A 26826-nucleotide genomic window follows, 5' to 3' on the forward strand; every position below is an offset into this window, starting at 1 on the left:
CAAGCCAGCTGCCAGCTTAGAGGAGTCTCCAAGGAGAGGTAGGCTACGGATGTTGGCTGAGAGGAAGCCCATTCGCCCTTGTCTATTCTCTGGTCTATCATTCAGGCCTTCATTTGGAGGCCCAGAACCTGTATTCAAATCGTCCCACTGCTGATTAATGGCTGTGTGACTCTGGGCAAGCTAAGGGTCTCTGTGACCTCAGCTGATCCTCCATAAGTGAGGAGAGGTGGGTCTGCCTCTGAGGCACCCCCAGCCCTATGGACCAGCAGGGTAGCTCTAGATTTTCCACCCGGGGACCTAGGGTACAGTCCTGACGTTGTGCCTTCTTTTGACCAAGGAGCTTCCTGTTTCAGGGCCTCAGTTTCCTCACTGGGTGGCTCTGAGTGGTGTGTGAGATCCCAGTCTGCCTTCTGAACCAAGAAGTAGCCTGGCCTTGGTATGAGTTTCCCTTGTGGTTTCTCAGAGGGCCTGGGCCCTACCTGCCAGCCCCTGCTTTCCTTCCTTCTCTCACCCCCATTCAGCTGGGCAGTACCCTACTCCCCAGGGCAGGCCTTCCTTCCTCTCTGCCCCCCAGGGGCTGAGTCTTGGGAGGCCTGTCTTCCTCTAATGAGCTTCAGTTGGTAACTCAGTGCCCACTCCCCATCTCTGCCAGGTTGGCTCCTTTCCCTGCACATCAGGACACCACCCCAAGGCTCCTTGAGTCCCCTGAGAGGTTCTACATGACCATTGCCACTTAACAAGTGAGGAAACAGGCCCATCAAGGTGCAGGGGTTCTCCCAAGATCACCCAGTGGCCTTCTGGGGAGCAGTAGTTAGAGCCCTGAGTTGGCTGAAGGCCAATCCTGGCCACCTGAGACAAGTTCTTTCGTAAATTTTGTGGCATCCCAGAATGAGATCTGGAAGGAACCTTGGTCACCCCAAGGCCATCCCACCCACTGAACCCACAGTTCCTTCCATTGTTCCTGGTGCCACCCTCTGGTCAGCTCTTCTTAGCCCCTCCCCTTCTTCAGGACCTTTGATCAGTCTCCAGGGGATTCTCCCTGCCCCCCCCCCCCCCCCCCCCCGCTGCTTATTGCTATCTTTACTGACCCATCCCTGGCCAAGAATGGAGTCCAGAGAAGGCCCAGTGCCCATGGAAGGCCCAGTACCCAGAGACCCCTAAGGCCTTCTCTGGGATCCTGGAAGCCATGGAACCCCAGAGCAGTGTCACGCTCCTGAGCCAGAGTTTGGCCAGTGATATCCCTAACATGGATCACCCAGAGACATGGGGCAGGATGGCTTTGTTTGGGTGTCCCCAGGGTCTGGACAGGGTCACCCAGCCCCTCTGCTGGTCCTGTGTTCTAATGGGATTTGAACTTCCTGCTCCATGGCCTGCTCTCCATTCACTGCCTGCCTCTATCCTGCACACAGTAAGAGCTTAATGAATGCTTGTTGAATGAATGAAGCCATATTCACAATGATGCATTACCTCATATCTTGTCAGTGATGTAACACTGACCATACAAGGCCCTAGTGTGAATATGTGGGATCAGAAGAGAGCCAGGCCAGATTCCCGAGATAGTCACAGTCCAGGGAAAGTGGCTCCTCCATGGAGGGCCTCTGTGGCAAGGCCTGTCATAGCTGTATGTCACCTGTCATCTGAGAGACCCATCAGCTCTGCAAGTCTGACTTATCTATATTGGTACCATGGTGAGCAGGGTCTGGGAGCCCTCCCCCAACTCTCCTGAGTGTGTGGCTCCCTTGGTACTGGTAGTCTAAGCTGCTGGACCCTCCTGTCTGGGTATCTCCTGCTCCCCTTCTATCCCATATTCTGCCATTCCTCAGAAGGAACTACGGCCCTCAGGAGAGGTGCTGCCCAGGATCACAAATGAGACCTGCATCTGGGCCAAGTGGGGACGCCTAGCACTGTTGCCCTGAGTAAGACTGCACTGGGGTCACCCCACGGGGAGCACTGACCTGGAGGACCAGCAGCATTTGGACAATGGAGGGGGGGATCCTGGCCCGAGACCTGGAGAGGGCATCTTCTAGCTTAATGTTGAGTGTGATGATGTTCCGAAAGTGCAGGAGAGCCAGCTGCCGGACGGAGGGCTCCTTCCCCTGTGGGCAGAAGGGCCAGAGTTAGGACAGGCCCCCAGCTCCCCCTCCCCTAGGATCTCATAGCACCTGGACCAAGATTACAGTGACTTTTCCAAGTCAATACAAAGCAGAGCCCCTGACCCAACCAGAGACAGGGGAGTAAGGATGTGGCTGTTCCACTGGTCACAGCACCCATTCCCATAAATGGAATGGTTCAAGAATGACTTATCCCATTTTAGGGTAGGAAAGAGGTTCAGAAAAGTGAGTGACTTGCCCAGGATCACACAGCCAGCAAACAGCACAGATGGATGTGGACCATGGTGGCCTGTCTCCAAAGGACTGCAATGAAAGTATTCACCTGAACGGGGTAGAAAATGGCTTGGAGTGTCGGCAAGACATCCCCGAAAAAGAAATCCCAGGTTTCGGCCAAAGAATCTAGTAGCTTCTGTCCTAGAAGAAGAGAAGAGCAGTTACTGCCCTGAAGAGTTCCTTGGCATACTAAGAAAAAGCCGCAAGCCCCCCAGGAGCCCTGAAGGCCTCTCTCTGCTGCTCAGCTTTGTTCCTGGATGGAACACATCAATCTCCAGCCCTCACCATTCTAGTGGCCTTCCAGGCTCAAGGGCCAACCCCAGCCACTGGTCTCCTTCGGACTGGGTGCTTTCTGAGGATGAGAACTGTCTTCCCTCAGCTTGACGCATTAATAAATTTCTCCCTTGTCTCCTTGGGAGAATGGGGGGATGGGTGTGCCGGTGTGTGATTCTCTCAGTCCAGGAGAGGCTGTTCTTGACCCTTCTCCAGCAAAATTGCCTTTGGTATCTCTTGAAGCTATCTCCATCTCTTCTGGAAGGGGAGGAGTATCTTTGGGGACAAGGACTGTGCCCTTTGTCTCTGGCACCCTGGTAGCTGGCATATTATGGGTGTGGAAGAGATGCCTGATGATTACAACTGAGGAGGAGCTGGCAGAGATCACCTGGAGGCTCCCTCATAAAGTTTGACTGGTCACCATCTATCTCCTTATCTCCCTGGGGCCTCCCAGATCCTGACTCCCTCAGACATGACTGTGCTCACTGGATGATCCCAGTCCTTCCCTTCTTTCTGCTTCTGGGGTCCCAAGTGAGAATCCTTCCTCATGAATCCACCTCTGCTCTGGTCCTGCCCTGCCAGGCCTCAGCAGCTGAAGGAAGTATGTGTCAGATCCATGAGCTGTGGGAAATAGGACCCTCACCTGGGTCTGCCTGGGGTTTGAGTTGGCTCCAAAAGCATCACTCATTTCTCCTGGTCCTCAGAGATCCCTGGTGGCATTTCCTCCAGAAAATGCTGACCTGCAGAATCCAAGCTAGAAGGAACCTAGGACTCAATCTTTTGACAGATGGGGAAATAGAGGCCAACAGAATGAGGCCAACAAATAAGTTGGCCAAGGTTAAAGCAAGGTCGGGAACTGGGGACCCCGACAGTACATTCCTCCAAGTTGACCCTTTTTGAGTTTACTCTTCCTGGTACTTCCCCAGCTTCTGGCCCCATGGGCAGAGGTCTCTGGAAAGTGAGTGTGGCAGGGCAATGGGCAGGTGCTTGGCAAGGGCATGGAAGCTCTGAAGCAAGGGAGGAGGAAATTCAGCCTGGCTCCACCTTGGTTCCATGGAGAGCAGGGAGAGCAGACAGTGCCATCTGACTGAACAGCCCGGAAGATGCTAAGAACAGAGAGAAACTGGGTCGTGTTGGAGGAGGAACAGAGCTTATGCCAGGCAATGGCAAAACCGAGGGCAGCAGAGGAGGCAGTAGTGGCAGCCTCACTGCCTCCAGATTTGGAACCCACTCGCCAGTCTTCCTTTTCTTCAGGCTCTGGGAGAAATGGCCTCTCTAGCTAGTTCCAGCTCCCAGATCCCTGGAGTCCCATGAGCCAGAGCCTCAAATTCCCACTGTGGAAGGAGCAGATCAGTACCCAGATGCTGAGGGGAGAGAGAGGTGGAGACCACAGCCCCTCTGCCTCTCCCATGGGCAGAGACCCACCAAGGCCACTGCTGGGGGGGGAATTCTTGAAGTAGCCACAGGCTTAGAATCAATGTTTCTCTACCTCCTCTCAATTGCAGTGCTTTGGGGCAATGCCCTGGCATGCCACCCTCGTTAGATTGCGGATGTCCATTTGCAAGGTGCATTCACATGCTTTCATTGACCGGTGGGTGATTACAGTAAGACTTCAGTTTACAGATGAGGTCTAGAGAGCCAGGTCAGACCCCAGGTGGCTATGGGAAAGCCAAACCTCTCCCTCCAAGCCCAGGCTTTCCTGAGCCTCTCCCTTCTTTTCCGGGTCTGATCCAGGGTGGCATGCCCCAGGGGCAGTTTGAGCTGGGTCCAGCAGGGCATCTCAGGATAAACATGCACATGGGCAGCAGGGTACTGAAGAAAAGCCCGGACCAGCTCTGGCCTTCCACAACTTCTGTGACGGCACACACAGGGGCAAACCTGATGCTGGCGTCAGGACCGCCACAGTGGGCTGGAAGCGGGGTGAGGTCAGGCAGGAACTGAGGGCTCAGTACAGAAAGGAAGGGCCCAGAATCCAGGCCCACGAGGACTAGATGCTAGGTTGGAGAAGAAAAGCCTGGGGGCCAAGAGGGCTTGAGGTTTTCTTTCATGTTCAGAGGGGCTGTCCAGAGTTGGTGCCGGGCTGCTTCTCCCCCACATCAATAGTAGAGGGCCGCTGGTCAGGGAGGCCAAAAAGGGGCCTCCTGCTCAAGGCTGGGTCAGCCTGGAGGTTCAGAGAGCTCTCCTAACCCAGCTTTGGGGAGTACACCGGCCACCATCCCCCATAGCAACCAAGGTTCAGTCAGAGAGCCCCTCCCAGACTGGAAGCTCAATGACCTGTCCCACGGTCCTGACTCAGCATTCTCCACTGGACAAAGGCCTGAGTTTCCTCCCAAGGGGTGGGAAGAAAGGAAGCTCAGGCCTTTCCGGAGGAGGCTCCAGGGGCCCCAAGCCAGGGACATTCTGCACAGCACATCCACACTGTTTGTAGGCCCCAGATGGGAAGAAACTGTTGAGTGAGAGACGCATCCCAAACTGTGGGGCCCCAAGGTCTTGTGGGTCCTTCCACTCCTAACTACTGGTCCTCTTCAAGGGGACTCTGAGCATGGGGCCTCCCAAGGTCCCTCTCCTTCCTCAGCTGTCAATGGGGGGGGGGGGGGCTAGGGGGAGCCTTAGGCTGAGGACCTTCTAGGCAAAGGCTTGGAAGTGGGAGATGGTCTAGTGTATAAGGGCACTCTGACCTGAAGAGGAGTAATGGGAGGCCCGGACAATGGGGTGAGGGCCAAATTGGGGGATTTCATGCAACTCTGGGGTCAACGTCCCAGCCAAGCACTACTGTCTGACCCCCAGTTCTGCCTCTCATTAGCCAAGAGTCCTGAGAAAGTCATTTTCCTTGCATAAGCCTCACTTGCCTCATCTAATTATAGAATTTTATAGACATTATCTCATTTAATGTTTACTACCACTCTGGGAAGTAACTACTATATTTATCCCCACTTTACAAGTGAAGAAATTGAGGCAAATGGCAGTTAAGTGACTTGCTCAGGACCACATGACCAGTAAGTGTCTGGGGCAGGATTCGAATTCAGCTCTTCCTGATTTCAAGTCTAACTCTCTCTGAACAGAGCCTCTCAGCTGCTCTATCTGTAAAATGGAGAGAATGAGAAAGCTGAGGTCCCAGTTTTGTTGGAACAAGTGTAGGAAAGAGCTCCATTCCCCTTGAATTGCTCTCTGTATAACATAATTAATACAATGATGGAATGTGACATAATCCATAATGTGCAGTGATGTGATATTGTAAGAGATGAGTCTGTATCAGCGCTGCCATCTTTAAAATGTCATCACATCTCCTCTTCTCTCCACTTGGGGGATAAATCACACCCCATCCCCATCACGGGAAGTTCTGGGTTTCCCCGGGACACATGCTTGGCAAACTTCCTCCTAGAATTCTGACTTTATCCCAGAAGCCCCGGGGAGCAGCGTTCTGAACATAGTGCTGGACTGAATTCAAATCATGCCTGCTAGCTGTGTGCCCTTGGCCAAGTCCTTTTCATTCTAGGGTCCTAGAGGGGACTAGCTCTGAAATTTTAACCCTATGAAAGTGCGCTCTCAAGAGAAACCCCATGGTGCTGATCTCTGCCATCTTTGCCTCCACTGGGTTCACAAGGTGTTGCCCTCATGGGGAAGAGTGACACTAGGCCCTCCTGAGAGAGTGTGCAAGGGCCTGCTCATGGAAGGACCTGAAATGATGGGTTCACCAGTCAATAGGGTGAGTGGGGGTCTTGTGTCACATTTCCAGGGTAGAACCCTCCTTTGGAAGGACATGTATGGCTCTGTATCCACTGGCTCTGACCAAGGTCTCCTGGGACACAAGACTGCCCCACTAGTCACACCTTGGAGGTTGTCTTCCCCTCCGCCCCCGACTAGACAGTGGTAATAGGTAGCTGCCCTTACAACATACACCCAACTTTCTCTCACACTTTGCCAGCCACTCCCCCCTCTAGAGGACTTGAAGCTATTTCCTACCTCCATGCTTTTGCTCCGTGTGTGTGTATGTGTGTGTGTGTGTGTGTGTGTGTGTGTGTGTGTGTGTCTCCTTGGTCCATCAGCTTCTTCTGACCTTTCAAAGCTAACCCACTGAAGAAGCCTGGCCTGCCCCCCAGCCCCAACTCAGAAGGGAAGCCTTGGATCCCTTCCATTCTGTGTGACTGACTGTCCACTGTGGGAAAGGAGGGCTCACTGACAAGCCCTGTGGTCTCTATGGATGGGGCCTGGGCTGAGACCTGGGGATGAAGAGGCCACAGCCCCTGCCCTTGATGTGGTCCCAGGGGAGACGCTGGCAGCCAGCCACACAGGAGGGGTCACATCTGAGGGGAGGCTTTACCAGCTATGGGGACCAGGAAACAGCTCCTACAGGTGGTGGGCACTGAACCTGAAGGAAGTCAGGGAAAGTAGGGAGGTAGAAATGAGGAGAGCGGGCGTTCCAGGTCTGGGGGACAGAGTTGGGAGATTGCTGTCATAGTGGAGACCAATGGTATGTGATCAGGGCCTAGGTGTAGGAGACATGTGATGGACATTTGGACTGAATGAGGGTGGCAAATGGCAGAGCAAGTCATGTATCCTGACTTTGGGGCTGCCACTTGGGCTTACCTTCATAAAATCGAATCTTGTCCCGGAGAATCACCATGCCTTTGGTTAGCAGCTGGTTCTGAAAGTGGAACCACCCAACACATCAATGCTTCTCAGAAGCTCTCAGGGGCCTGGCTTGGTCCCCAAGCCCTCAGTTTTCAGCAAATGGGCTGAGCCCCCATTCAACAAGGAAGCAAAGAAAGCCTAACATTTATAGGAATAGGCAGGTAAAACATAAAATGCAGATTCGTTCCAAAAGCATGACTAAGATTTCTATGCCAAGACTTTTCTCCCTCCCCTCAAAGGCTTCTTATTGTCCCCCTCCCTCTAGCTTCCATCTGTGCTCCATCCTGCTCACCTGAGTGGCGACTGAGACCCAGGGAAGGGATTTAGGGAAGGTGGTCAGAGGAGGGCCAGGCACTGGTACTCAAGCCTCTTCTCACCCCCATCTCCCCAGTTCAGAAAAGCCCAGCTGTGGCCCCATTATCACTAAGCAAGGCAGAAGGCCGGTACAGAAACCACAGCCACACTTGTGAGCAAAAAGAAAGACCTTCACTCAGACATTCTGGGAGCATTGAATGGCATTCCCAAATGTGTACTAAATCTAAACTTGGGTGGGGAGGGAAGAGTGAGAGGCCATGAATACACCAGACCATCATGAGTCCCACATCTGTAAGGCTGTGCTCCTGTGGTGAAACAATCACCACACTGGAGTCTGTTGGAGAGCAGACTGGGGCTGTACCCAACCTTGTCTGGGCAAGGCCGGCAGTGAAGGTGCCTCCCCGCCAGCCTGGAGTTTGGGAATGGAGGAGATGGGACCGACCATGGGGAGAGGAGGAGGACACATGGAGAATTAGAGCTGGGAGGGCTCTAAGAATGAACAGGGGAAGTCCAGGCTGGAAAGAGTCTTATTTAATAGGACAGAGGGTGCCTACCTAGCCCTAACCCTAACCTTAACTCTAACCCAGGCCAGACAGCCTATAAGGATCAGATTTTGGATTCAATCCCAGGGTCCACAGGACTGAACCTGAAGTCAAGAAGACATGAGTTCAAATTCTATGTCAGATACTTCCTAGCTCAGTGACTGTGTACAGATCTCTTAACCACTGCTTGCCCCAGTTTCTTCATCTGTGAAACTCCCACCCAGGGTAGTGAGCATCCAAGAGGATCCTATTTGTAAAGCACTTAGCACAGGTGTGGAAGAGGTGCTCATGGTTAGGATGCTTGCTTGGATGGCCCAGGTGTTCTTTCCACTCCTTTTCCAGGTGGTCCCAAACCCAGCCCTCAGGGGAGGGGCGCAGGACTACCGCACTCACCTGGAGATATTCTGTGACGAAAGAGCCCAGCTCAGTTTTCAGCAGCTGCCTGTGTTGAAAGAGAGCGACAGACATCAGAACAGTGACTCCCCTGTTCCTGGCCTCCTGGCCCCCTCCCCCACTCTGCAGAAGGTGTTTGGGCTCAAGAGTGCATAGCACCCCCCAGCATCCCACATCCAGGGCCCTCTTCATCTTCTGCCATTCCAGCTCCCCATAACAGACATTTCATTCCACCTCCTTCTCCCTCTGGCCTGGAGAATCCCTAACTCTTTAGTGCCATCCCCAAGTCCTTCACTGATCGTCCTGCCTCGAGTCTGACCCTGCATCCTAGGCATGACTTCCCTTGTGCTTTCTTAGGAGCCAATGCTCTTATCTCTCACACCTGCCTTTGGGGGGCATTTATAGAAGGGGAAACTGAGGCCCAGAGAAGTCCAGTTACTTGTGGGGAGATATACAGCTCTTACTTGGCAGGGTCAGGATTTGACCTAGCTCTTGGACACTTTCTCCACTTCCCCCAAGTCTTAGTGACTTAGGAACTCATTTTCTCTATTTTGTAGTAGCCCTGCGACAGGTCCAGCAGTCAGCATTCTGTCTCTTTCATGGATGAGGGAGACTTGGTCAAGGTCTCTCCCCTCCCACACCCTTCTTCTAAGAGGCCCAGAGAGATCTGAACATAGGTCTTCTGGCCCTGAGCAGTGTTCTCGCTGATTGCCCCTCCTCTCCCAGCTGCAGCCTCAGGACTAATGCACCCATTTACAACCATTTCCAAGGATGATAGACTAAGGATCCACATCCCCACTAAATTAAGGGCCACATGGTTGATGCCAGCACCAGGCCAGGAGGCTGAGCCCATCTGAATGCACCCTCAAAGACCATTTGTGGATACAAGCATCCCTTTCAAAGTGTCCTCTTCTAGAACAATGAACATGTCCACAACTTGAAAGTCACAAAAGGACTCACAAGCTCTTTCTCATTACATTTTAGGAACTTTCCCCCTTTTACAGGGGAACTGAGACTGAGACAGTCAGATGGTTCCCTATAGTCACACAGCTAGCAACAGCTGGAGATGGAATGAAAATCTAACTCTTCCCCCGCCCCTTCATTTTCACGGATATCTCCTATTTTAAAGTTCATCTCCTAATATTTCTGTTCCATTTCTCTATCCAGCAACGTATCCTTTGTAGCAGAGAATAAACAAGAAAAAGAGGAGAGAAGCAGTTCAAGAAAATTATCCACTTCATTCGTTTACTTTGATAGTGTGTGCAATGTTTCACAACCATAGGCCCCCACCTCAGGAAAGAAGTGGAAGGGGGTGCCATCTCATCTTTCTTGGGGGTCCTAATCCACAAGGCTCAGTTTGGACTGTTTTTCTTGTTGCTCTGTCTATTTAGTCTTGAGGTCATTGTAGCTTGATCCCATTTACTACACTTTGTTTCAGTTCATCCAAGTCTTCCTTTGTTTTTCTGTATCCTTCACAGTGATCATTTCTTACAACATACTAACAGTCCCATGGACCATGACTTGTTCAGCTGTTCCCCAACCGATGAAAACGAGGGCTGCTTCTGGCAAATCCCTACTACCAATCATTTTGCTAGCTAGTTGCATTCTGACCTCTGGGAGCTACTTGTAACACAACTGGACTTTGGAGAAGCAACCTTCAGAGAGGGTGCAGTGGGCGCCGTGGGAGGCAAGCACGGGATTTGGAAGCAGGAGGCTCCAATTCTACTCTGCTGCATAGAATTCATGTCATCATGGCGGGTCCCTTCCTCTCTGGGGGGCCTCAATTTCCTCAGGCATTGGAGTCTATGCTAACTTGAGCAAAACATCTCTAAATTGTGTACCTCCATAGGTGGCATTCTTTATTTTAAGGCCCCTCCCAGTTCTTGACCTTTCCTGCTCTAAGGCCCCTCCCAGCTTTGACCTTCTCTGCTCTAAGGCCCCTCCTGGCTCCGGCATCTTCTGTTCTAAAGGCCCCTCCCAGCTCTGGCATTTTATGTTCCATCATCCTCCTGCTCATTCTATCTTTCTGAGAGTCTTCTTCATTCTTTGTACAGTAGATAGAGTCCCAAGTCCTGGAGTCAGGAGGATCTGAGTTCAAATCAGACCTCAGATCCTTAATACTTATTTAGCTGTGTGACCTTGGACAAGCAAGTCACCTAACCCTATTGCCTTGCAATAGACAATGGCCTGAAGAACAAGAGTTTGAATTTGACACTTGATTGATGATTGTCTCGAATCTGGGGCCATCTCCAGTCATCCTTACTCCTATCTGGCCACTAAACCCAAATAGCTCTGGAGGAGAAAGAGACTGATGACTTAGCACAGCCCCCTCACTCAAATCCAATACACATACTTGTCATGGCATCACCTCCCTAATGTCACGGACAAAGGTCATCATATCGACATCATTCATTCCTTAAGCCTTAGCTTTGGAGGGAGCTGTTAAAACCCAAAGATCATGTCCTTCCTCCCTCATCCTTTTTCTGCCTCAAAAACATCAGTCATTCACAATCGGTTTAATTACCATCACAACATGTAGCCCTCAGAGAGGAATTAGACTATGAGGTTTCTCTGGTCTTGGAATTCTCATTTGCATTCACCCCTCCAGGGGAAGAGTGTCTTGGGTCTGAAATACCATCATGTAGAGAAAGGCGCACAGAAGTCAGAGGTCACAGATCTGAGGTCTGGCCCTGTTTCCCATGTACTGGCTCCTTTGGAGCTCTGTATCCTTGAACAACAAAGTCCACACGTGGCTTTTATCTACACAGGGGTCCATCATATCCTTTCCCCAGTCATCAATCTGTCCATCTGCCTTCCTGCTCATTCCCACTCTGGCTCCCTGCTGTCTCTCACTGTCTCCTTCACTGCTTTCACTGACAGAGACCAGGATCTACTCCATCCTCCCAATATCCCTCCACCATCCTCCATCTCTCCTTCCCTTTTCAGTCCAGCTCTTCCAAAAAGCCAGCCACATTGATGGAGCCCCTCTCCTCTCCCCTCAATCCCTTCTAACCCTCCACATTTTGGCTTCCAACCATTTCAAACTGCCTTCTCCAAAGTCACCAGAGATCTCCAAATGACCAAATCTTACAACTTTTTCCCAACCTTTCCATACTTCTTGATGTGGCCATAGTCTTTGATGCCCTCTTCTCCTCTCTAGGTTTCCATGACACCACTCTGCCCTAGCTCTCTTCCTTCCCTTCTGATTGGCCTCTCTCCACCTCATTATTAGCCCAGGCCTGGACCACTGGTCTGCTGGCCAGTCTCCCGACTTCTCTCCCCCAACCCTTACCTGCCTTTCAAGGACACCTCAAGTTAGCCACCACTCAGATGCCAGTCATTTTCTTCAATATATTGTTCTCAATTACTAAGATTGCATGTCCACTCCTCTGTTGTTCTTGAAAAATCCTTTATTCAGGCCTCCAGCCAGGCTCCCCTTTTCTGTGACCTCACACTGGGTGTTGCTCTCTGCCTCCTCCAAATAGAAGACCCTCTCTCCTCACATGCACCTCATAGATTTCTCCCCACCTTTGGCAGACCCCCTCCCCACTATCCCTCAGCTTTGTCTCCTGATGCTGGCATTCAAGGCCCTCCAGAATCTGGTGCCACTCTCCTTGTGCAGGCTCCCTTCCTATCCCATTCACACCCACCCGGCATGACTGAACAGTCTGCTGAACCTGACTGTTTCTTCCCATCATTCCCTGCACACCAATGTCCTCTCTCTCACCTTGAGGGCAACTGAATTCCTCCTCATTTTCAAGGCAACTCCAATGACCCCTCCTTTGGGGAGCCTTCCTGAGTCCTTCCAGAGGCAAGCATCCCAAATTCTTAGTGTCCCTCTTCTGCATTGTGAGAAGAACTCTTCCACATCAGACCTTCTTGGGCTGGTTTTCCTACAGATAGACCCTCAAGGTCCCATTTCCAGTTACAAGAGGGATGTTATCCATGTTGTTGGCGATTTGTTGTCCTTGGACACAAGGTCACTGGAGATGATCTGGTAACCCTTGAGGAAGGTTCTGGGACTTGCTGCTGGGACTTCTGGGGTCCCAGGCATACAAGGAAGCCCCCTCCTGTGGGGAACCTCAGCTTCCAACTTTCTGGGCATGCTCATTGTCAAGGTCTTAGGACATGCCCTGGATCCAACAAGGATTATTATTAATTGCTTTGGGACAAATTCTCCTCCAATGGGGAAATATTTCCTCTGACTCTCACCTGCTTGTTGGACAGTCAGAAAAAGGTCAAAAGTCAGATGCTTGGGGTCCATTCCTGGCAGTTTGGCATGCTCCAAGCACTTCATGCTTCAAGAAAGACAAGAGTTGGGCAGCTTGGCCTCTGTTCCTTGGTTATGAAGTCAGCATGCTGGTCAGAGACTACAGTCCCAAGTCTCCAAGCCTGACAGGGTATTCTTTGGGATAATCTAATCATTTTCAGTCCTGTCTGAGTCCCTGTGACCCAATTTGGGGTTTTCTTGGCTAAGATACTGGAGTGGTTTGGCATTTCTTTCTCTAACTTATTTGTCAGATGAGGAAACTGAGGCAAACAGGGTGATATGACTTGCCCAGGGTCACATAGCCTAGTAAATATCTGAGGCCAGATTTGAACTTAAGATGAATCTTCCTGACACCAGAATCCCAGCACTATCCACTGATCCACCTAACTGCCCCCTTTCAGGCAGAGGGGATTTCAAACAGACCCATATTGAGATATCTCTTTGCATACCTCATAAAATCTTAGAAGTGTGAACCCAGGAAGTCAAAGCTGGGAAGGGCTAGAGAACAGAGAACACCAAGCTTGGGGGTGGGGAACCTTCAAGGTGATCTAGTTCAATTGACTCCTTTTATAGATGGGGAATTTGAGATGAGAGAAGCATGTTCCCCTGGGGTTGCTAAGTGAGTAGTGGCACAGCTGGGGCCATTTCCCTGCCCCTATGGCCCCTACAGCTACCCTAGAACAGCAGAACATCAGGAATTCCTAGAGGCTCCTCCCCAGCAGAGTCAAGCCAGAGATCTCTTCTAAATGTGTGAATGTGTCTAACCAAGGGGGTGAGAAGGAAGTGGCAACTGATTATCTCAGGGAACCCAGCTCAATCAAACCCCTGGGGTCCATGATTGGGGGACTTGGACCCTCCTAGGAGGTCCCACTCACTGGATGGCAGCAGTGACCTCCAGAAGGGAATTTCACAAATCACCTGGCTCAGCCTTCAAGTCCCAAAGGAATACCTGGCCATGACTGAGGCTAGTCGCCCCCCTTCCTCACTAATCTGCCCTAGCCTGGTCTGGCCTAGAGGGGATAAGAGGGCAGCCTCTGATCCTTAGAACACAGAACTCAGGAACTGAGATCTGAGGAAGTTTCCATAATGGAAAAGGAGTCAGGAACTGTCATTTGGACCAAGCTCCCTCTCCCTTCAGGGATCCCCTGAATTAAGTTCACCCTCCACAACAAGCCCCAAGCAAAAGGAGACTGCAAGTGACCACTCCTTCGATTTATTGGTCACTCTCCTTGAATGCCCCTGACTCCAGAAAGCCTTTGCTGACAGCCAGGTGTGATTGGCATCTGACATATCATGTCACCCCCAAGTCTTCCTTGTCAGCCCCTGGCTGCTTAGTTGTGGCTCCAGCTCTCCAGTCCTGGCCATCTGGATCTGCACCTCCCTTGAGCTGGGGCCTGTGGGAGTCCTTAGGTAGTCAGTCAGTGAGCATCAGTGAAAGCCAGTACTGAGCCCTCTTCTGTCCAACTGGGGACCCCTGTCCTGGGGCTGCTCACTCTGTTTTAGTAGGCCAGCAATGGTGTGAACCTCCCTCTCCAGGCCAGCCCCATTCTTGGCAGAGAGACACAGGGTCTTTGAGTCAAAGTCTGGTCAGACCCACTCTGGGCTTCACCTGTAAACCAAGTACAACACATGCCCAACAACCTCAGAGCCGTGAGCTGAGCAGAGCTGATCTTAGCCACAGGCTTTGGGTTTGATCCCATTGATGACATCTATCAATTCCTAGCCCTCTCTGGCCTCTGGGTCTGTATATTGAGGGCATTGGATGGAAAGATGGCCATGATCCCTCTGGTCCTGTGACCCTGGGGTGGGTGGAGGCACCACTTCTAGAAGAAGCAGTGATCTTTTCTTTTTCTACTTTTTTTTTTAAGAAATGATGGCATTATTAAAAACTGGGGGGGGTAGGGAGGCATGGGCATCCAGGAACCAATGAGAATCCAAAGTACTTTGACAAAGGCTCCTACTTCTGCCCAGAGACCTCCTGGCTCCTTTATCATTCTGCACCAGTAGATTTTCAGTTTCAGACCCCTTGCCTGGGGCGGGGGGGGGGGGGGGGGGGGGGTCCTTTCCCAACTCTGCCTCTGTTGACAGCCCCTGGGTCTTGGCCCACATTGGCAGATCCCAGCAGGGCTGGTTCCCATCTAGTGCTACCCTTTACTCTCACCCCTCTTTCAGTAAAGTTCACTCACCTGACACCCTCGTTCAGGTGGAATAGCTGGTGGTCCGGAAGACCCTTCCTCTGGAACACTGCAATTACTCCATTGTGGATGCTACAGGAGGGAGGATAAGGAGAGGCCACTTAGTGGGGGCGTCCCTGCTAGGCCTGGCAGCAGTCACTCTGACCCCTAGGATCTTGTTCAAGAGGCTGGGTGGTAGACAAGTGGAAGGCTACAGATGCTGCCCTTTCTTCAACCTCATTTATGAGAGAAACAAAGACCAGGAAGAAAGGGATGCTTCCCAACAGTGGCTCTTGGGGGGGTCCTGGCTCTCTGTGGTCTTTGGCCATTGCTTTTACCCAAGTGAATCCTTTCATTACTCACTTGGGAAGCCTTGCCCAAGCACCAGCTGCCAGCTCTCCATGGTCCAGTCCCCACTCTGTTTAGAGTCTCCAGTGTCAAGGGCCCTTCTCCAGTGGGCCAGGACTCCCTTAGGGTAGGGACTGGTTTATTTTGGATTCAGTAATTACCCAGCCCTGCATAGTGTGCCTCAAGAGTGAGACCCAGGAAGCCAGGCTTGTCATGGTTTTGCTGTCCTCTAGCCAGGTGGAGCCTCGGGACCAGATAGCAAAGTGGGATCAGGTCCAGAGCAAGGAAAGCAGGAAGGACCCCAGAACCCTAAGAAAGAGCTCAGTCCCCTTGCCTTGAGGACAAGCCCAGGGCCCTGGGGTGTGGGCAGCCAAAAAAAAAGCTTTACCTTCCTCCAGCAGCAGGTTTTAGGGCAGGGCTGACCTCTTCCAGGAAGCTCACCCCTAGGGCTCCTACCCTGCCCCCCAGGCCAACAGCTGGAGCTCACCTGCCTGGGGCCCAGAGCACTTCCGGGGACTGGGAGGCAAGTCCCTTCTCTGCCCTGGGGCAGTCCTAGCTGATCTGATCAAGTGTGTGTCTGGGGGGGGGGGGGGGAGAAGCAGAATACTTGGGCAGGAAAAACCTGAGGGACAGGTTGGTGGCCCAGAGAAGGGGAGGGGCTTCTGGAGCTCTCCAGGCACGTCCCTGGGTGGTCTCTGCCCAGGCTCAAAGGGAGCAGGGGGCCTGGGGCTCTCCTAAGATGTCCCTCCTGGGGGGGGGGGGGGGCTGAGGGCTGCACCCTTTCAGTTCCAGAGACCCTGGGGGAGGGGGCACCTGAGAGCAGCTTTGCCTGGTCGCCTCACCTTTCCATTGGGGGGCATTTTCTCCACTCTAACCTGGGGACTGAAATGGTTCTGGAGCAGTTCAGGACAGGACAGAGCTGGATGGGCTCTCAGGAACCAGCTAGGCCAACCCCTTCATTTTACAGAGAAGAGAATAGTGACAGCAGGCAGAGGATTTGGAAGGCCAGGGCCACCTGACCCCAAGATATGACCAAGTTCCTCAGCTGACCTACCAAAACTCCACTCCCCAGTCTCTGGACCTGCCCCGCCTCCTCAGCCTGGTCCAAGGCTACTACCATCTTCTTGCCCCAGAGGTCTCCTTGGAGTGTCCACAGTGAAAGTCCTGTAACTCCATGTGGTGAGGACCAAGCCCCTCCCCACTGACCTCCTGGACAGCTGAGGAAGCAGAAGCAGACATCTGCTAAGTGTCTGGAGTCAGATTTGAACTCTGAGCTGTCTGACTCCAGTCCCTCCCCTCCCCAGCTGCCTGGATGACCTGCTATACTCCCCCCTCCCAGGTCTGATGCTACTTTGACATTCTCTGGTCTTGCCCAGGCTGATGGGGAGGTGCCCCCAGAAAAACCCACACAGACTTCAGTTTCCTCATTTGTAAAACGAGGCTATACAAACTTAGAGGACCTCACAGGGGCTGTCAGCAAGGTTAGAGGTCTTAGGACCCCCAGGCCTGGACTTTTTCAAATCAAGGATCCTCCTATGACACAGGACAGACGAGGCTCTCTGTTCAGACAAGAGCTGGAAGATTCCCAAGATTTCATGATCCAGGAGATCCCATGAGCAAGCAAAGCCTCATAGTTGGGGGATGGGGGGCTGAGCACCTTAAATCTGGTTGGTCCATGGACCAGGCAAGGAGACCAGGATGGACCAGAGTGCCCACCGTTCCCTGCCTTCCTTCACATGGCCTGGGGCAAATCATTTCCCTTTTCCAGGTCTCCAGTAAAGAACCAGGGATTGGAGAAGGCCAAGGGTCCATGATTCCTAGCCCCCTCTAGCTTTCAGAACCACAGGGAGAACCTGTTTTTATTGTGCCCCCCACAGACCTGTACCAACCTGCACAGACCCCCCCCTCCCCATCCTTCCTCAGGCCCTTTCCTCCAGCACCTGGTCAGCCAAGGTCATCCTTAGACAGATCAACCCCACCCCCCCATTACCTTGGGCAACTCCAGGTGGGGCCTGTTTACACAAGGTGGGGAAGGGAGACAGACTGGAGGGGGGGAGGAGACATCTAAGATCTCTGGGTCACTGGGACCTTGGAGACCACAGGTGTCTCTCCCTTCCACCCCCCACCCCCATCCCAGGCCCCCAAACAAACACTGCTAGGCCCCACTCCAAAAGGTGAGGGACCCTCAGTGGGCTAAAGGGGACAGAATCAGAATGTTCATCCCTTCCCTTCCCTGCCAAGCCTGTTTTAGCTTCCTCTGGGGGTTAGAGTTTAGTGGACTCAGCACATTCCAGGATCTGACCTGGGTTCAAATTCCATCTCCTCTGTTACTATGGGCAAGTCACCTATCTGAGCCTCAGTTTCCTCAACTGTCAAATGGGGATACATTGTCAGTCTTAAGGATGATTGCTATTTATCATTCTTCAAGTGATTAAGAGCTGAGAGTTACTGGGGCCCTGGAAGGGGTCCAGGAAAGGCTGCCTAGGAGTCTCCCCCTGCCCTCAGCCTAGAAGAGGAACAGACCAAGACTACCTGGTCATGAGGGGGTATGCTGGAGATAAGGACACAGACATGCAATTAGGGTCATCCCAACTAACTTGAACCCTTCTAATTCTGGGGCATTCAGCCCTAGGAAGTGGAAAAACATCAATATTTCTTTGCGTCCAGTTTCAAGATTCTGGACAAATGATGTCTTCTTCCTTGGCTCAGTTTGCCTGGGTGTAAAGCTAGAGGGCTAACCTTTCCCAGAGCTCCAAAGAGGATCAAGACTGATGGGTACCCGGTGGGGTTAGGGTTAGGATTAGAGTTCTTTATGGAAGAGGTGGGGACTTTGCCATCTCCCCTCTGACTGACCCAGTCTTGACCTGGAGGGGACAGCACAGCCCTGGGATATGTGGTTGAGGGGCTGCCACAGCTGTTCAGGGGCAGTGGCAAGAGCCTGGACCTGGGCCCCAGGAGCTGGTTTGAATTCTGGCCCCACCTCATTCTGCAGGACCTGGTCTCAATATCCCCAGCCATAAAATGAAGGGATCTGACCTTCCTCCCAGCCCCAGATTTGGGTTCTTAATCATATGATCTCTGAGACTCGGTTTCCTCTGGGTAAGAGGACAATTATGCATTTATTATTTGCTGGGAACCACTAACAGATGAACCCATCTGGTCTCTCACTTTCCTTCCAGCTTTCAACTGAGGATGCCATGAGAGGAGATTTGGGGGTGAGTGGGATGGGTTGTCTCAGAGAAACCTTGAAGGCCCTTCCTCCAGAACCCTGCTCCTCTCCCAGTGGGTCTAGAGGTGGGTTGGGCTGTGGAAGCCTCAGCTCTCTCCTTTCTCGGAAGCCTCCCACGGCAGCCTGCCGAGAGCTGGGCCCAGGAATGAATGGCCCCTTTCATTCCACCTGGAGGAGGAATGGAGGCAGGTCCCAGGGCATCGGCAGCTCCACAATGGAATTTCAAACCCTTGGCCAGCTGGCTTCCCCCCCCCCCCCCCCCCCCCGCTGCAGCTGTCACCCCTGTGCCCCTCATACAAGGTCCCTCACTGGGAGGGTGTCTCCTCACTTCCAGCTCAGACACAAGTGGAGGGCTTCCTCCAGACCCCCAGAAGGCCTGGGCTCCTGCCTCCCCTGGGCTTGCTAGCCACCTATGGTGAAGAGAACAATCTGTGCCTGGAACCCCCCCAACCCCCAGTTTAATCAATTCTCTGAAGAAGCAGCCTCAGTCTTGTGTCAAGGCATCCTCCTTTCTGCCCACGGTGGGGATGATGACCCGGAGAGAAAATGGAGCAGAAGATGCTCATAATCATTCTGGCTTTCTATCACTAATAATAGTAAAAATAATAATGAAGACCATGACATCAGGAGGTGATGCCATGACAACCCCATGGACTGGATTTTTGTGTGCTCAGCCTCACTTTCTCCTCCAGTCAGCAATCAGGGTAAAATGACTTGCCCAAGGCCACACAGCTAATGGGGGTCCAGTGTCTGAGGCCGGATTCAAACTCCCCCCCCTGCTCCAAGGCAGTGCTCTCTCCACTGCTACCAGGAGTGAATGGTGACAGGGAATGTGACCTCACCATCTCCTCCTCCAGAGGGTCCCCCCATCTTGGGGGGACCAAGGAGACACTTAAGAGTCCCCCACTGGGCTTGCAGCTGCGCTGAGATGCTCTAGCAGGGCAGAGGAGAGCCCAGGGCCTGGGTTACAGCAAGCTGTCCCAGAACAATGGGGTAACCGAGGCAACCCTTGCGGAGGAGCCTGGAGGAGCCTGGAGGAGCCTGGAGGAGCCTTGCTTCTCTCATCTCTCTTGGGCAGTTTTTTCTTTCTTTCAAAATTAAATTTCATTTTGTCTATAAAATAAAATGCCTCCTTGCAGTGGAAGGGGGACCCTGGCCAGTCCCCCCTTCCCCCATCTGGGCAGTGCTGATTCCCCAGTTATGCATCCAGCGCTGGGAGAGCAAAGCTCCCCGGAGAGAAGGGGTTCAGCATCACCCTCACTTTCAAGTCTCTCTCCTTCAACCTTTGTGACAAAGAAGGAAAAAAGGGCAGCTGGGGGGGGGGGGGGCTGGAGGCAGGAGGACCATCCGGGCTCAGACACTTCGTAATGCCCACGTTGGGTGGCCTTGGCCAGATCACTTAACCCCATGGTCTTAAATAAATAAAACTGTAAAAAGTCAATAAATCAGAGAGAGAAGAAGGTTCTTGGGCAGAGGGATCCGGCCTGACTGCGGGCGTCCGTGGTCATTAACAGTGAGGGTCCCCCCATCTCAACTTGGATAAAGGGCCCGAACTACGGGGGGGGGCTCCTCCTGCCAGCCAGCCGCCCCTCTGCCAGCTGGGGACCCGGAGGCCCCCGCGGCGGGGGAGCTTACCTGTTCCAGGTGGCGTTGGAGCAGGCCTGGCGCTGCTGGGCCCCGCGCTCCTCCGACGCTGCCTGCTCTCGCTTGCCCAGGTCACTGAGGCTGGGCGAACTCATGAACTTCAACCTGCGGAGGGTCCGCATGCTGGGCCCGGGTCCGAGGGGCCGCCTCAGCGCCCGCGCCTCCACGCGCTCCCACTCGCGCTCACACGCTCCGGAGGGCGCCGTGGCCTTCCTGCCGGCCCGGGGCAGCGGCCCGGCGCGGGCGGGGCGGGGCGGGGCGGCCCCCCGCCCCCCGGGGCCCCCCGCCCCTCCAGCTCCACCCCCGCCCCCCTCCCGGCAGCTGTCACCCCGAGCCCCGCCCTCCGCCTCGCCAGCTGCGGCCTCTCCCGGAAACCAGCCCCCCCCCCGCACCCTTGGGGGCCGGGGAGCGAGGCCCCCCATGCGCCCCCCCACTTGGAGCGAGGCGCCCCCTCCCCACGCCCCGGCTCACCTGGCCCAACCTGCCGCGGGGGCCAGCTCTCCCCCCACCTCGGAGATGGAGCCCCGGAATCCCGGACGGGCTCTCCCTTTAGCAGAGGCTGCTTTGGTGGAGGGACTTCCAGCACTAGCCTCAGGGCTAGCACTGCACCGGCCCCCAAGTCCTCAAATGTCCAGGGGAGGAGGCTCAGGAGGATTCGCAGGGAGCCAGGCTTTGCCCTCTGGGACTGGTCTCTGGCCACCCTTCGTGGCCAGGGGCAGGGTGCCCAGAAATCCCCAGTGTGGGCAGGGTGCAGAGAGCTTACTAGGACCCAGGGCTCCAAGGACACCCAAAGATCCTTTCACAGAAGGGGAAACTGGCCCTGAAGAGGGAAAGGATTTGACCTGTCCGCCCAGCCCCATAAGGTTGATGAGGAAGCCTGGTGCCACAGGACTCCTCGGGCACCAAAGACAGCAGGAAGGGGAGGAGATGAGCTCATCTCTGCCCTGCAGGTACCTGAGGGCATCCTGGGTGAGCCCCCCCCATCGGGACAAAGAGGACGTTCCAGGTCCTGGGAAATCACATGAGGACCCCAAAGGACAAGACATATCGTTGGTCCCTGACCACCAGCCTAAAACTGAGCTGCCTGCCCCTAGGAGGCTGGAGGGGCAGCCCCCGGGGCCCTCAAGCTGCCATGATGTCCATAGTCTGGGGAAGCTCAAAGATGGCAGTATCTTCCTCCATCCCAAAGGGAGGCTTTTCAGAATTCTGACCCAAGCCCATTCCAGGCTCCCCTGCCCTCCCAGGTGGCCATCTCTGGGCTACCCTGGGGCTTGAGAACTGCCAAGGGATTGGTTGGGTACCTGGGGATGGGGCCTTGGCCAAGAGCTCACCCTGCTCTGGTCACATGCCACCCTCCATCTGGAGTACACAGTAATCAATGAGGAAGGAAGATGTTTTCCCGGGGCCTTGCCAGGTCCAGGCTCAGCTGGACAGAAGAAGGGGAGGGCCACAATCAGGAAGCTGAGTGTCTGAGCTCTGGTGGCCCGGCACATCCAACCTCTGGTCCTATTCAGATGAGAGTCAGCTGACCCAAGCTTTGGACTCAGAGACCTGGGCTCCAATCCCAACTCCTACTGAGTGACCCTGCTCAAGGCCTCTGGCTCACCTACAGAACACAAGCGATCTTCAGTTTCAAGACCACTTTGATTTCAGGCCCCAAACTGAGGGGCTTAGACCCTTAAGAAACAACCTCTAGCCCTTTTCCCACTACTGGTCCCCTAAACATGGGGATGGACTCCTAGCCTGGTCATTCCTCCAAAGTCCCCAAAGTCAAAGGAGATGAATCCAGTTCTGACAAAAATCTAAATCAGACTCAGTTGAGATCAGGAAAGAATAGAAGGAACTTAGAACTTCCAGGGCTCAGAGGGGCTTTTAGAATAGGGGAGAGCCCTTAGAACAAGGAATGTCAGAGCTGGGAGGTGCCTTGCCACAGGGAATGTTAGGACTGGGAGGGGCCTTAGACCAGGAACAGAAACTATCATATCAGAAAGGGGATTTTGAACCCAGAGCATCAGAATTTTCAGAGAATACTTCATTTTCGCAGAAGAAACCTGAGTTTCAGAGAGGTCTAGTGTTTTATCTATGTAGTTAACAGGAGAGGGTTGGAACCCCAAATGTACTGGTTCATCAGCTCTGTGTTCTTTTCACTGCCCCCTAACCCACCTAGAACTTTGTTAGGATGCTTACAATCCTATTGGAAGTGTATTCACAAGGAGACCTGACCAGATCCTGAAGCTGACTGGCCCCATCTCCCAGTGCCAATGGGGGCAGGACAGCATGAGGATACCCTATCATAGGTGACTTTCATACCCCTTGCCATGAAGGCTCACTGTCCTTTCAGTACCCTTGGAAGAAAACAGATGTAGGGACTAGGAATGCCATGTGTCACTCAACAAGGAAGTGGCAAAGATGGCCCTCAAACTCTGGTCTGTCTGGTCACTGCCACTCTATGCCTTTCTTCTGCAGCTGACCCCAAACCTACTGGCTCCAACTGGCTGGTAGTTAGAGGGCCCCTGGTCAATGGCCAGGGGAAGAGTCATTTTCTCCATTTTGCAGATGTTCCTGCTGTCCCCTTTCTTCATTTATGCCTTTCACCCCATCTGCTGCACTGGACACCTTGTTATCTTTGACTCTCACTTCTTCACCTGGACAAACAGACCTTGAATGGCTCTTACTTCTCCAGTCCAGTTTCATCTCTTTGCAGCCCTTGATCATTGGGGGCCACCACATCTTTCCAACATATTCCCACACCACTCCCTTCCACGAACAAACTCTGCATCTTCCTAACCTTTGGAAATATGGTGAGCCTCTGATTTCTGTGCCATCACTGGTTCTGCCCATAGATTTCCAATCCATCCATAAAACCCAACTGCAATGCTACATGCCTCCAAGGAAGCCCACTCCTCTGCCTTCCCATTAGTTCTGGTCTCTTCCTTCCTCAGATGTCACACAGCATTCATTGCATTAGAGGACCCCCATCATAAGATCATGAATTACATGATTGGATGGTTGGATCTCCTTCCTTCCACCCAGTAACCTCAGGAGGGCAGGGTTTACAGTTTGCATAGGTTTATATCCTTCACTTCCCTGCTTGCCCCAAGGGTGGTTCTGGCCAGATTGGCTCTCCATACAGCTCCACAGGCCTGTATTTGAAGGATTCACCCCTAGGTTCTCTCCTCTACTCAGTTTTCCTTCATCCATGTCTTGGATCCACTCCTGGCTGTCCTATGTCCCTAGAGCCTGTCTGCCCAGCAGGGTCGCTTAGGGATATATATCCCTGTGACAACTCATCCTCGGGGAGCCCTGGAACTGAATCGAAAAAGAGCTTCCATCAGCTCTGGCTGGGAAGCCAGGGGTCCTGCAGGAAGGGAGGGGGCACTTGGAGGAGGGTTTAAGAGAAATTGCCTCAGGAAAAGGAAGCTTAGGGATCCCTATGGGTTTTTCTAGGGAAGAACTCACCAATCTCTCAGACTCAGGAAGGTAAGAAAGGCTTAGATTTTAAGTCATAATTTGCTCAAACAGTTTGCGAGTTCAGTTCTGTGGAGAAGCAGCTGATAGTGAATTTCAGTAGAGATAGTGGTGTTCACAATTTGGGGCTGTCTGTGATGGAGAATACCATCTGCATCCAGAGAAAGAAGTGTCCAGCTTGAACAAAGAAGACCAAGGACTATTACCTTCAATTTAGAAAAAAAAAACCCATTATCTTACCATGTAATTCTGCTCTCTCTTATACTTTATTTTTCTTCCTTAAGGATATGATTTCTTTCTCATTACACTCAACTGAAATCAATGTAGACCATGGAAACAATGCCAAGACTAACAGACTGCCTTTTGGGGGGGGTGGGAACAGAGATTAGGGAAAAAATTGTAAAATTTAAAATAAATTAATTAATTTTTTAAAATGTACCAAAGGAGATCATAATTAACAAGGCACAGAATTATTTCTTAAAATAAAGACTTAAAAAAAAAATAAAGGCTTGCCCAATTAAAAAAAAAAGAAATAGTGGTGTTCAGGAAAGAAGAAAGCAGGGCTGGTGAGAACAGCAAGGACAGGTAAGAGGGAAAAAGAGTGTGGGAGGTCATTTGAAAGCTAACACTCCCCCAGAGTAGGCTGCCTCCCCCAAAAGACAAGCAATCAGGCCAAGTTGTGGAGAAGAGCAAAGGAGCAAATCTTTGGGGATTATGCCCCCTCCAAGCAGGCTAGCTTCACCAGATAAGCAGCATAAGTAGGAAACAAAATAAGTAGTGGAGAAGGACAAAGGGATGGGAGAGTTTGGGGGATAAAGGCTTCCATAGAGAAGGCTACTCCCCAAAGAAGGTGAAAGCAGCTCAGGTGGGAGCTGGGAGAGCAGAGCTGAGATAATAAGAGGTAGAAGGTCAAAAACGTAATCCTTTCAGGCAAATGGAGGAATCCATTGTTTTGTTGATTGGGGCTTTCCCAGAGGGTGCAAAGTTCTTTGACCTCCTCTCACAGTTTGAACAATGGGGGTGGAGTGGGGTGGGGGAGAGATACTTGGTCAGCCTAGATGGTACAGATTATTAAACAGATTATTAGAGGTATTAAACTCTAAAACATATTTCACCATCCAATCTTTCCCTTGGTTCAGAGGGACCATACAGCTGTCCAGAGTCAAGTCAGATGAAACTATTCCTCTCTGTCCCCATCTCTCTCTGTCTCTGTCCTTCTCTCTCCACAAAAGCACTGGGGTTTAGAAGAAAGAAGCTCTGGAAACAGAGAAGTCCAAACCCCACTTTGGACAAATCCCTTCAGTTAGGTTTCTGCGCCAAAGGAGAGGAATAAAGGACTGGATGACCTTCTCCCTGTCTAGGGACCTGGTCCCTTGCAAAAGACCTCAGTTCAAATTCTGTCTGTTACTGCTTAGACAGCCCTGGACAAGGGACTTCTCTTAAGAGACACTGATAGAGCTCAGGAGAGTGGTCCAGGAGTTCCCTCTGTCATATTCCTTAGGGAACAGCACCAGAGGGCCCATCTTGGTTGATGTTATTAAGAATATTTCCAGAGCACTTCCCAGGTAACACATTTTTCTCTTAAGAGCTTGATGAGATAGTGTGAGCATCATAATTCCTTTCCCCATCTAATGACCCCTATTTCCCCTGTGTTCCTTTATCTTTTTTTGTTTGTTTGCAAGGCAATGGGGTTAAGTAACTTGTCCAAAGTCACTCAGCAAAGTAATTATTAATTCAATTATTTGAACTCAGGTCCTCTTGACACCAGATCCAATGCTCTATCCACTGTACCACTTAGCTACTCCTCCTCTGTGCCTTTTTACCCTCTCTTTTCTCAGTGACCTCATTGCCTCTCATGAGTTTAATTGTTACTCTGACAACTCTTAGTCCCTGTCTCTCCCAGGAGCTCAAAGCCTGAATCCCTAAAGGCCTCCAGAATGTTTCAGCCTGGCTGGCCTGACCACTAGGCTCATCTCGCTTCCTTAGTACCATCTTGGCTGCCACTCTCCTGCTGGTCTCCCAGTTTAGCCATGACACCCCACAGAGTGGCAGCCCATCAGCTGCCAAATCTTTCCCTCTTTATTTCCACAAATATATGATCCCTGTTCCCCCCTTAATCTAGGCTTTATCCCCTCTGACCTGGACTATTGGAGCCACCTCCACTCTGATCTCTTTGCTTTTGCCTTCAGTTCACAATACCAGCTCACTCTGCACACTGAACAAAGCCTTCTTCCCCAGGGACAGATATAATTACCACATCCTCCTACCCAGTCACCTCAAGTGGTTTCCTTTTCACTCTAGGAAGATAAACCCTAATTTCATATAATATAAGGTTTATGAAGCATGGCCAGCTCTGACCATTTCCAGACCATTGGATACTCCCTGTCCCTGCCTGCATTCTGCACTGCAACCAGACTGACCTCTCTGCTCTGTTTCCCAATTCTCACCCTTTGCCCTGGCTATTCCTCAGGCCGGGGATGCTTGCCCCTCCCCAACTCCATGTTGGCTTCTAGAATCCAAGCCCTCTGTTCTTTCATGGCTCGGGCATCTTCTTCTGCATTAAGCCCTTCCTGATCTCTCTCCCTCCTCCAGTCACTAGTGTTCATACCCCCCCCCCCCAAACTATCCAGATTTCACATTTTGCATATTTTTGCACAAATGCACTTTTTTTTCACTTTCTATATTCCTCATTGTAACATTAGCCCCCTGTTAGCAGAGTTGGCGTCATTCTTGGTCCCCAGTGCTTAGCACTGAGCCCCCCAAAAGAAGATGTTTCATAAATGCCTGATTGATCTTCTGCACAGCCTGCCCAGGTGAGCAGCCAGTTCATACAAAGCGCTGCTCACACATTTGAGTCATCTCCTTGGAACCTCCTAAAGAGGGCTGGAAGATAAGCAGGTTTGTCCCTCTTTTACAGGTGAGAAAACCAGACCAGGGTCCTCCCACCCTGATCCACTGTAGTACAGTTGTTATCACTGAAGATGTCTGAGCCAGAGTGTCCCCTGGCACTGGATGGATGGATGATGGATGTTTGGATGGATTAGATAAATTGATGGATGGAAGGAGGGAGGGAAAAAGGAGGATCAGATGAATGAACAGATGGATCGATGGAAAGCAGATGGGTGGATGGATGGTTGGATGAATGAATGAATAG

General features: G+C 52.2%; 1 protein-coding gene across 7 annotated transcripts in view; it reads right to left on the minus strand.

The window, feature by feature from the left end:
• The window catches only part of LOC141515584 (rho GTPase-activating protein 8-like), a 103149-nt gene that overhangs the window by 57228 nt on the left and 19095 nt on the right, over positions 1–26826 (minus strand). For 3 of the 7 annotated variants that reach the window (XM_074227311.1, XM_074227312.1, XM_074227310.1), the window contains exons 3-8: positions 20196–20309; positions 14996–15076; positions 8540–8588; positions 7245–7302; positions 2434–2525; positions 1956–2096 (exon numbers count right to left, since the gene is read on the minus strand). In XM_074227311.1, coding sequence (XP_074083412.1) covers positions 1956–2096; positions 2434–2525; positions 7245–7302; positions 8540–8588; positions 14996–15076; positions 20196–20299 — 525 coding nt within the window. In that variant the 5' untranslated portion in view covers positions 20300–20309. The other 4 variants (XM_074227309.1, XM_074227314.1, XM_074227315.1 and 1 more) reach the window with 4 other exon arrangements.

Source organism: Macrotis lagotis, chromosome 2 (genome assembly GCF_037893015.1).
Source record: "Macrotis lagotis isolate mMagLag1 chromosome 2, bilby.v1.9.chrom.fasta, whole genome shotgun sequence".
NCBI classification, from domain to species: Eukaryota; Metazoa; Chordata; class Mammalia; order Peramelemorphia; family Peramelidae; genus Macrotis; species Macrotis lagotis.